At 43.0% G+C, this 12,028-nt stretch overlaps 1 protein-coding gene across 4 annotated transcripts in view; it reads right to left on the bottom strand.

Moving 5' to 3' along the window:
• Positions 1 to 4,305: 4,305 nt before the first annotated feature.
• The window catches only part of cps1 (carbamoyl-phosphate synthase 1, mitochondrial), a 269,036-nt gene continuing 261,313 nt past the window's right edge, over positions 4,306 to 12,028 (bottom strand). For all 4 annotated transcript variants that reach the window (XM_039755356.1, XM_039755359.1, XM_039755355.1 and 1 more), the window contains 2 exons: positions 6,957 to 7,086; positions 4,306 to 4,885 (listed from right to left, as the gene is read on the bottom strand). In XM_039755356.1, the coding sequence (XP_039611290.1) occupies positions 4,787 to 4,885; positions 6,957 to 7,086 (229 nt within the window). In that variant the 3' untranslated portion in view covers positions 4,306 to 4,786. The remainder of the gene's footprint in view (positions 4,886 to 6,956; positions 7,087 to 12,028) is intronic.

A 12,028-nucleotide genomic window follows, 5' to 3' on the forward strand; every position in this document is an offset into this window, starting at 1 on the left:
AGGAACGCATCCAGCCTCGCCCCGACTCGTACACACTCACATACAGAGAGGGGAGAAGAGCAGCTCAAAATGAGTAAATAATGAAGAGCATATTAAACAAATAGATAAAGAAGAAAACAAGAGATAAACAACTAAGACGTATGCAAAAGCCCAGAGTGTGATAACAATTAACTAACACAAAACAATTCACTAAGCACTAAAAATTCAACGCTAAGCACCGCAATACAAAGTCCAGATGCAGATGCCAATGATAAAGGAATGGAAGACCCAGGTGAACAGCTTTCGGTATTTTATGTACGGTTTGTTCCTACCGTGAGGGGGTGATGGTGAAGAGTTGCTGACGTTGGGAGTGCCCCACCAACTCTGAACATCGGGCACAGGACACGGGCACAAATACGGAAACTGTAGTAACTGGCATGAAGCGCCGAGACAACAGAAGGCAGATGGTTGAGCGTTTTCCCCCGGCTTTCTTCTGGTCCACCTTTAAAGTCCGCCCCATGTCTCATTTCCATCGGCAACCCTAACGGCAACAGCCTCAGCTGACCAATGGCGAAGCACTACCGGGGCTGCTGGGATTTGTAGTTTATTTCAGTTTAAGCTGCTGCAGACCTGGGATGGGCTCTACAGCAAGAGATCAGAAGGCGAAACTGAAAGCAATTTGTTGAGTACAACCTTAGTAAAAAGACAATTTAAGAAACCCCTAAGGACGTAAAAAGAGAAATCACTGAAACTCAGAGAGACATAGAAAACGAACTGAATAAATGTTTTACCCAAGTGTTTGTAAAGGAAGAAACAAATGAAAAGCAGAAGTAAAAACAAACTCTAGATTGTCACCCACATGTGCTCAGGAGGCAGTCAACAAGCCCAGAGGTGAGTGAAATATCGCGAGACAAGGGGTTCATTTGCAGTTCTAGCACCTCTCGCTCTCTCTCTCGTCAGATCAAAAGAAGAAAAATAACATTCGCACCATGCGTCCAGATTCCAAGATGGCCGCCAAACATCACTTCTGGCATCCTCTGATGACGTTGCTTCCGGCTCCATCCAATGACGATACTCCTGGTGTCCAGAAGATGACGTCACTTCCTCCATCACATTACTTCCTGGTCACTTTTGATGATGTCGTATCCGTCTGTCCGTTTCAACGTCCTTATCTCCTGCCAACTCATTTCTGTCCACCATTTCTTCACTCTATCTTTTGTAATACACTTTGTCATCTTAGAACTGGCACGATTATAATATGCGCTGCCCACCTAGAGTGGCAACAAAGGAAAATAAAAACAATCCAGGGCACGAGTGGCCTACACTACTTGCCTACTACACCACGCCAAGTACAGAGACACTCCACTGAATGCAGGGTTAAGTAAAAAATGATTATTGTAAGACGATACACACACTTACTGTAACAATAAACCCCAATATATATCATATCACGCTGCAGCGCTTCGCACCCAACATGAAACACTTAAACACATACGCTACTAATACAGAAATTTGAGAACGTAAACAAATAATGTGTTCGTAGTCCTTCTCTGTACAGAATGTCCATCTCAGTCTGCAGTGGGAAATGAGGTGCCGAAAAATACCTCTTGTTCCGGGAAACGTACAGATCAACAGTCCCTTGTGCTGGCCCGTCAGGTCCTCTCCCAAATACCTTTCACCAGAAAGGAAAAATAATTTGTCCTGAAATGAACCCGGGGTCACCTGATGCTTTCCATGTGGTGTCAATCCTTTCCCTCTTGACTTTTCCTGTGATGGCGTCAGCTTCTCTCTTGGCTCTGTGCTTCTCCGCCACCCATTCACATACTGTTGGCTTCTCCCCATAAGTCTGTTGACTTCGCCTTGTAGTCTATTGGATCCTCTCCGTAAGTCTGTTGGCTCCTCCCCTTACAGTCTGTTAGCTCCTTCACGTAAGTCTGTTAGCTTCTCCCATAAGTATGTTGGCTCCTCCCTTTACAGTATGTTGGCTCCTCTCCTCACATTCTGTTAGCTCTTTCACGTAAGTCTGTTAGCTTCTCCCATAAGTCTGTTGGCCCCTCCCCTTACAGTCTGTTGGCTCGTTCCCGTAAGTCTGTTGGCCCCTCCCCTTACAGTCTGTTGGCTCGTTCCCATAAGTCTGTTGGATCCTCCCCATAAGTCTGTTGGCTCCTCCCCTTACAGTCTGTTGGCTCCTCCCCCTTACAGTCGGTGTGGCCCTCCAAGCCAGGTGCTCCTCTCCCCCTGTACAACTGGCCGGCCTTATAAATTCAGCCATTCTACTAATAACAGGAATGGGGAAAGGTAGAAACTCAGAGTGATGCACACATACTATATTCCAGACGACCATTACAATATGCTGTAATAAATAATAAGATCCATCATTTTTGACTGTTCATTTTTTCGTTTTGTCCATTGGACATTAAACGGGGATGGTCCCCAGCTCTTTTTCTTTTGTGGAAGTCCGTTTGAGATTTTAAAATTGAAGAGTCCGATGTGCTTCAGGCTCTCGCTACTCTGACGGCCAGATGGGATTTTTATTCATTTCAGTATAAACTTTTATTTTAGGCATAGCATCAAGTTAGAAAGCAGAACTACCTGCGGACTGGAAAGTTGCAAATGCAGATTCAAACTTCAAGATTACAGACCAATAAATCGTACTTCTGTACCCTTAAAAGTTATGGAAACTATAAAAAGAAGTAAAATAGAGAAGTACCTGAATGAAAATTAATGTTAGAAATAAGAGTCAGATTAAGATCTTGCCAAACCAATCTTTGAACGCTAGGCTCACATTACAGGCCTCATTGCTTGTTTCCGATATTTTTGCTCCAATCAGATTTACTTATCTTGGCGGTTCACATTGTAGCCACGAGGGGGCGCCACTGAGTCCCCAATATTGCCCAACACAACACCGGGTTCAAATAAAAGATTTTTTTTTCAGTAACCAGGTGCCTGCCAAAATACTCCAAAAGGTGCACAGTAGAGTGTTGCCCACTGTCTCCTGACTCAGATGAGGCGGCGGTGGGCTCCTTTTTAAACTGGACCTGGGAATGCAGCGTGTCCTTTTGAGAAGCTCTTCCGAGTCATATGGAAACTAGGGAAGTCCCACCCCGCGGCGAGGCTCTCTAACGGCACCCAGGGAGCCAGACAGGGCTGCACTTCTGGACTACAATTCCCATGTACCCCTGCGGGTGTCCAAACCGGGACCCTTTGAGAGGACCACAGCCACCTGTCGTATGGTGTGACTGGAACAGCCCCTGGCTTTAGGCAACAGCTGCTCCATCTTTTTCTATGACTTTATATGTTTCCTCGTCCAGCCGGTGGGCTCATCTGTCTTTCCAAAATGGCCTCCCGTCCAGACAAGAACTCCTCCTCTTCCTCCTGGGCACTTAGAACATTCATAAATACAAGTGACCCGTATCTACGTGCCCTAAGAGATGGCACGCGTGCACACATTGATACATTTGTGAGCGTCGCCAATGACAAGAAAAGCGTCACATTTGTGAGACGAGTCGTGGTATCAAAACTAACAAAATGAACGCACACCCCTAACCCTCTCCCAATGAAGCTGACAGGACCACACAATCTACAAAAAGCAGAAACACAATCCTGAAGTCACTAAACTGGACCTCCATCTGCAAGAAGTCACCGAACTGGACCCCCTCAACCCCTTTGTCTATGCCTTGAAATTCTGTCCATAAATATTATGAAGCCCCGTCGTCCTACATTTAAATTCCCCATTTTTGGGGGTCCTTTTGGTGTTTTTCATTGATGTTTCAGCTTTGCTCTCTCGTCACTACGACTGACCGGTACAACGTCCACGAGCTTTAATCGCAGCGCTCCTGCCCTCTAATTACGAGCGTTCTTGAAGGTGGGCTCAGACAGCCGAGGTGAGCCCGGGACGCTTTATTCACAAAGCAGCCACCTTAACCACTGGACACAACTCCATGACCGGCCAGGATGTGCTTCAAATGAAGACTTTGTCTAAAGGGTTAAAATTCAGGCATTTTCTTATTTTTTATTTTCCGGTGGTCTGGAGTGGAAGGGGTTACTCGCCCACCACTTTTTGTAAATATGTCCATTTAATAATCGTAAATTAAAAAAAGTAACGAGCTGGCAAGTGACTCCAGCAAACAGAAGGTGAAAATTAAGAAGCCGCTCCGCAGAGCTCTCGATGTGCGCTACGCCTTCCAGGATTTAAGTAAGTCGCTCCCACAGACGGCGCTTGCCAGGTGCAGCAGCAGCGAGGAAGTGAATGACTTGATGAAGAAGAGTCGGGGAATGTGAAGATTAACAAGGGACTAACGCGGAGAGCAGGAAGGCAACACTCGACAGCTTTCAGGATTTTTATTTTCTCCCCATTTTCCCTAACAGCAGTTTCCACAAGAAGATTTGACAAACTCATTGGTTTTTCTCATTTTCCTCCTTCTGTTCAGTCGGGTTTAACACCGTAAGGTGAATTTCTGAGCTACAGCATGAAGAAGGGCCCCCCCTTTGGTGGTGGTCTCTTTAGGACCAGGTCAGAGCAGACGGACACCGAGGTGTCAAACCAACGGCTTCTGTGGCTTCTACTTACAAAATACCAGGATGTCCCATTCCAGGTGTTGCTGCTCCAGATGTTACTCTTGCTGTACAGATGTGATCCCACGTAACCATCCACCCCGGCTGGAGAGGTCCATGTGGAAAGCATAAACGGGTGGCGTCTGGAGCAACCTCAAGCAAATGAGCCCCCATTGAACTCTGGAGGTCTGACGATGCGGACTGAAGGCTTTCCATCGAAAATAAAAAAAAGTCAACAAAAACGCCCTTCCTCTCAGAACTGTTTCCCATAGCTGTGTTGCCGGTAATGGAAAAGACTCGTGGAATCGAGTTCTCTGCAGTGCTTGATGGCTTCTGCAAACATCTTCACTATCTACAAAGAACAAAGAAAAAGGAAAATAATATTAGTTGGCAGTTTACAGTACATACTACACTATGTGTAATGGACAGTGCTGGACGGGGCAGTTAGGAGTGCTGGAAAGGGGGGGGGGCGCACTGAGGCAGACCCTCCACCTAGAAAAATACAAAATGGGGGTTACTGATTTAATAACACACAATAAACAAAAGGGAGGGTGAAGTTTAAAAAGGCCCACAGTATAAAACTGGGTGCCCCACTGGACCTACTGGTACTCGGCCAGATCATCTACCTGACTATCTGCAAAATAGTTTTTCTCTCCTTCCTCTTCCTCACCAGGAAAACCCTGGTCACTGCTCATCTGTCTGAGGAGATGGGCACACCTACGAGTCTCACCCCAGCAGTAATTCGAGCTCCACGCCAGTCTGGCAGGAGGAACTTCATGGGCTTCAGTGCTGGCCTTTCACACGGCCTCAAGTATGGCAGCTGGACTGTGCTGCTGCCCTCTAGTGGACAAGGAGGAATAGAGCACATCTGGACATGGCTGGGGTCAAAAAGCTGTCAGCATGGCACCCTGGCTGGGTGAGGGCGTTCCTGCTGCCCATTCCGGTCATTGGGCCTGCTTCCCTTTACACAAAACTCACTACGTCACCCTGCCTGGTGTACTCAGATTTACAGTATATATGATGCTTATACTGCTGATGTGTTATTTTTCATATTTAAATTCTACTTATTATTATTAACTTATATTACTTGTTTTACTTTTTTAAATATTATTCTTTGAAATGCAGTATGTATTAACATTATTATTATTTTTGTTTTTCTTAGTATATTTAAATTCTACTTATTATTATTATTATTAACTTACATTGCTTGTTTTTACTTTTTAATATTACTCTTTGATATACTGTATAATATATATATATAAACTCTAATTATTATATTATTTATTATTCATTTACAGTACTTTTCCTTAATATTTTTATATACTGTACAATATATATTTATTTTAAATTCAAATTATTATTCTTAACTTGCATTACTTGAATTTTCTTTTAAATATCATTCTTTCATATAAAATATATATTTCAATTGGAATTATCATATTCATTGTTTTACCTTTTATTCTTTCATATACAATGTATGTTTGAATTCTATTTATCATCATTATTGCTGTTACTAACTTACATCACATGTTTTAACTTTTTAATATTATTCTTTAATTCTTTCATATACAATATACATATAAATTCTATTTACTGTATTATTTAAGTTATATTGCTTGTGTTTCTCTTTTAATATTATTCTTTCATATACAATATATGTATAAATTCTGTTTATTATTATTATTATTACTATTATTATTATTAAGTTATATTGCTTGTGTTTCTCTTTTAATATAATTCTTTAATATACTATATACTGTATACTGTATGTGTATATTCATTTGTGTATTCATTATTATTACATTACATTGGGCATTCTTGCATTTTGCTTTATTTATGGTGGATTCAGAAAGTTTTCAGCCCCCTTCACTTTATTGTGCTGTACATTTCATTTCAAGTGGGTACATTTGCCATTTTTGCCCCTCGATCTCCTCTCAATCACCCATAATGACAAAGTGACAACATGTCATCAGAAAGGTTGGCAAATGTATTAGAAATCAAAAACTTCCCAGAAGCAGCCCTCCCAGCCCCCAGTCTTCTCTGGCGAGTCTCCCTAAGCTTGGCACACCTGGGGTTGAGCAGCTGACTCCATTCTTCCTGGCAGATCCTCTTGAGCTCCGGTAGATTGGATGTGTTAATAACTTTTGTACGTGTTTCTGTCATCATGGGTTACTGGGTGTAGCTTGATGGGCACAAATGGCAAATGTAATCATTTAGAATGAAATGCACAACATAATGAAGCGCTCTGAAGACCTTCTGAATCCACTGTAGCTGCTCCAGTAGGAGTAGAAGGAGTGGAGATGACACAGAGAGGTTCGGAGAAGCACCTTATTACCATTTTAACTGGCACATTCATATGCCAGGACATGCAGAGCGTCGCTGACTCGCATGCCGCCATAATACAGTAGCTGCCGTTTACTTACTTGAAAGTTTGTTATCAGTGGGATTCCATGGTCAATGGCCATCCTTCGTATGAGAAAGTTGTCTTTGAGGAATTTGGTGTTGCTGTTTGGTAAATTTACTACCAAGTCAATTTCTCTCCCATTTATTAACCTGAAATAAAGACGAGACAGTTACTGTCTTTCTCAGCCTGCCTTTTCCAGTGTGCACCCTTCTCATACTTTTACTCTGATTTCTTATCACAAGGTTAAAAGCTGAACCTCAGACCACGTCCTCACTAGGTGCTCATTTCAAGCACACACTCGCCTCCGTTTTCGCCTTTTGTACGCACTCGGCTGGAGATTATAATAAACATGCGGCCACAGGTCACTTTACTTGAAATGTTTTAAAAGAAGGGATTCAACTGACATAAATGCAGGTGTGCAAGGCTTGCAGAGACCAGCGATGTACTTTTTCCTAAGCAGTACTCTTCACTCAAATAGTGACCTAAGGATGTAAACGCAATGCCTGCGTATGGTTGGACATTATGAGTATTTAATGATCTATTCATTTGTCAGCATTAATTTCTCTCTTGATTTTGTTCTTGCATTCTACAACCTGGACTTGATCTTGCAAACATATGAACCATCATTTTTGCCTACAGATCAATTGGTTCATATTCAGGATTACCTCATGCAGTGTCATTTCTTCTTATTTTTCTTGTTCTTTGTCACTTAAGTGCCTTCGGTGATTTGCTTGATGCTTAGCAGATGTTGCTGCTCTTTTTCTTCTTCCTGTTATGGTGTTCTCTATCATGTTTTTGGCTTTGGAAATTTGCTTAACGCTCAGCAGATGTCGCTGCTCTTTTTTGTTCCTTTCCGCCATGTCACTTGGTTATTGTAATAAATAAATGACCACAGGTCACTTTGTTGATGTTGCTACTACTTGACCTATTTTGCAAGAAGGGGATCAACTGCCCAAATACAGGCATGCAAAGCTTGAAGAGACCAGCGATGTACTTTTTCCTATGTAGTGCTTTTCATCCAAACAGTGACCTAAGGATGTAAACACAATCCCTGCATATGGTTGGGCTTTTTTCATATTTATTGGCATGAATTTTTCTCTTGCTTTGGTTCTTGCATTCTACATCCTGGACTTTGTCTTGCATATGTATGAGCTATCGGGTTTGCTTATCAGTCAGATGGTCCATATTCAGGATTACCTTATGCTTGTCTGTGTCTTGTCTTCTTATTTTTCTTGTTCTTTGTCACTTAAGTGCCTTCTGTGATTTGTTTGATACTTAGCAGATGTTGCTGCTCTTCTTCTTCTTCCTATTATGGTGTTCTTTATCATGTTTAGGGTTTTGCTCATTTGCTTGACGCTCAGCAGATGTCGCTGCTCTTTTTTGTTCCTTTCTGCCATGTCACTTGGTTATTGTAATAAATAAATGACCACAGGTCACTTTGTTGATGTTGCTACTACCTGACATATTTTGCAAGAAGGGGATCAACTGCCCAAATACAGGCATGCAAAGCTTGAAGAGACCAGCGATGTACTTTTTCCTAAGTAGTGCTTTTCATCCAAACAGTGACCTCAGGATGATAAGCACAATGCCTGCATATGGTCGGGCCTGCATATGTATGAGCTATCGGGTTTGCTCGTCAGTCAGATGGTTCACATTCAGGATTACCTTATGCTTGTCTGTGTCTTATCTTCTTATTTTTCTTGTTCTGTGTCACTTAAGTGCCTTCTGTGATTTGCTTGATGCTTAGCAGATGTTGCTTCCTATTATGGTGTTCTTTATCGTGTTTTTGGCTTTTGCAATTTGCTTGATGCGCAGCAGATGTCACTGCTCTTTTTTTCTTTTCTGCCGTGTCACTTTTGTCACTATAATAAACGCACGACCACAAGTCACTTTGGTGAGATTGCTGCTACCTGAAAGAAGAGGCTCAAGTGCTCAAATGGAGGTGTGTAAAGCTTGTAGAGACCGGTGATGTACCTTTTCCTAAGCAGTGCTCCTCTCCCAAACAGTGACCTAAAGATGTAAAAGTAACAACTACAAATGGGCGGAAGTTTTGAGCATTTGATGATCTTCTCGTTTTTCAGAATGAAGACCAGAAGCTGGAATTACTGCCAAGGGGCTTTTGCAAAGCACTTAGTTTCTGATTTTTCAATTGCTTTGTAAAACTTTCTGCACACATGCTTTCATTTTGACACTGTGTGTAAAAAAGTTGTAGGTCGATGGGCAAAAAAAAACGGCAGCCATCCATTTCACATTAAATGCACAACACAATAAAATGTGCAGAAAGTGAAGGGGCTCCCCTGTAATTCTACAGTCATCTTCATTCTGAGGCAAAGCCAGTTTTGTGAATGGCGTTGTCTCTCTCTCTCTCTCTACCAGAAGTACAACAAGAAATTTACATTTAACTGTTAAACACGAGCGATTCCAGAGGCTTACGTCTCATTTAAAACAAATAGACACTCCGCTCTCATTAGGAGACTTTCAGTCATGCAGAGCGCGCCCCCATTACGTTTCCTCTGATTGTAATAAGCGCTTTATTTCGAGTACATGAGATGCTTGCCTCTCAAAGAAACGCGCGTAATGAGGGAGTAGAGAGGTGCGTAGACGCGGTGATTAGAAGAAGATGTCAGGGAGACGAGCTGACACCCAAAAACACGCGATACGGACCTCTCTGTCATGCTTTAGGAGTCATTTGAAATCTCTACGATTGATAAGGAAAACTTGGCCTGGATTATCTGCTTTGATTTGTATATAATTGTCACTGTTAACGAGTAAACATGAATTATACATTCAATTACAGTGCACTTTATTAAGATGATAATATCAGTCATTTCAATTATGGCAAACTCCTTTCATAATAGAGTGCTTAACACAACAGCTATGAAGATGGCAAGATTACCATGATTAAAATATTTACTACAAAACTATCCTGCAAAATAATTGGCATAAAAAAATTGAAATACTGTATACAGTAATGGCATTGGTGGCAAGGCTGGAAGAGAAAGAGAAAGGTCAGCCTGTCCTGACTGGCACGCCAATGTAGTGGGAATGACGGCAAGTCCAGAATTACAGAATACATCGTAACTGAAGAAGGGGCTGGAGCTGCCTGGAGAGCCAAGAGCCACCGCGTCATACGTCACCGCAGGTCTACGCCACTGTGCCATACGTCACAGCAGGTTTATACCACCATGCCATACGTCACTGCAGGTCTATGCTACCATGCCATATGTAACCACAGGTCTATGCCACTGTGCCATACGTCACTGCAGGTCTACGCCACTGTGCCATACATCACTGCAGGTTTATACCACCGTGCCATACGTCACAGCAGGCCTATGCTACCATGCCATACGTCACCACAGGTCTACGCCACTGTGCCATATGTCACAGCAGGTCTATGCTACCATGCCATACGTCACTGCAGGTCTATGCCACCGCATCATACATCACCACAGGTCTACGCCACTGTGCCATATGTCACAGCAGGTCTATGCTACCATGCCATACGTCACCACAGGTCAACGCCACTGTGCCATACGTCCCAGCAGGTCTAGGCTACCATGCCATACGCCACCGCAGGTCTATGCCACTGCGCCATATGTCACCACAGGTCTACACCACAGAGCTATACGTCACCGCAGGTCTGTAATGGTGGGCATGCACGTTAAATAATAGTGGGCATAGACACTAGGTAATGGTGGGCATGCACATTAAGTAACGGTGGGCATAGACATTAGGTAATGTCAGACATGCACATTAAGTAATGGTGGGCATATACATTAAGTAACATGGGCATTAAGTAATAGTGGGCATATACATTAGGTAACAGTTGGCATAGCCATCAGGTAATGGTGGGGATGCATATTAAGTAATGGTGGGCATAGACATTAGGTAACGGTGGGTATAGACATTAGGTAATGGCGGGCATGCACATTAAGTAATGGTGGGCATGGACATTACGTAATGGTGGGTGTGCACATTAAGTAATGGTGGGTGTGCACATTAGGTAATGGTGGGCATAGACATTAGGTAATGGTGGGAGAGGTAGAAGGAGGAGAATACTTTGCGCCAGTGAGAAGACAAAGTACAAGCACAAGTACAAACCGAAGCACGTCCTAGTGTAAGCGCTGGCCCCCAGGGTGAAGTCTCTTCATTACATTGCTGCAGAGTAAAGACGGCTTTATCCGATTTCAACGTCCTCCTGCCCGTCTTTACTTAATGGTCATTTCTACCACAATGGAGACCCAGAATGCTGGAGCTGTGAAGCAGCGGCACTAACCACTGCACCATTTCACACTCCTTTTAGCCTGGGGTCATCACAGGGGTCTCTACACCTGAGGCCTATGGTAGCCCACCTCTGATATTTTGAACTGCTTGTGCATTCGTTGGTTACGGTGGGTCATTTTTTCCCGGTTTTCCTCCAAGCAGTTGGCTGTAAGAGGCCATGCTAACTGGGGATTATTTAGGAGCCGAGCCCAGGAGGCGCTGATCACGCTTTGGTAGCTTCTGCCATAATTGTCAAAATGCCGGAGGACGCTGACACAGAGGAGCAGACGATTAATCAGCTCTGACATGCCAGGCAGAGCTCACTGGCTGTTTGTTCATTTTGACAGGGAAGGAGCGCGGAGACGATGAGAGCGGCGTGTTACCCTCGTTCTGCTGATTACACCTTTGTGGTAAAAAGGGGGCCAGCCATTGAATAAGTAGCCTTAATAGACCACTCAATAGAAAAAGGACCTTATTTTAATCTGTTCGTTAGCCTCGTGCACTTTGTAGTGATGGCCGAAAAAGTTTTAATCTCCTGTTTCCTTGCTGAACAGAAATAACAAAGTTTCTGATGTACTTGTAGTCTATGGTGACAAACGCTGAACAACAGCGAAGAAGATGAAAACGTCAATGAAAAAAAATCTCACGTGACTTGTGTCACCTAATCTACATATCAGGTCACCCACAACGTGAATTTTTAATAAAACATCGTTAAACGCTGCTGTGAACGAAAACGAAATAGAAAAGAAAGCAACGGTTTTATTATCAACAGTAACTCTGTCAAAATGTACAGAAACGGTTAATTACTTCATTTTCATGAGCAACACA

Source organism: Polypterus senegalus, chromosome 6 (genome assembly GCF_016835505.1).
Source record: "Polypterus senegalus isolate Bchr_013 chromosome 6, ASM1683550v1, whole genome shotgun sequence".
NCBI classification, from domain to species: domain Eukaryota; kingdom Metazoa; phylum Chordata; class Cladistia; order Polypteriformes; family Polypteridae; genus Polypterus; species Polypterus senegalus.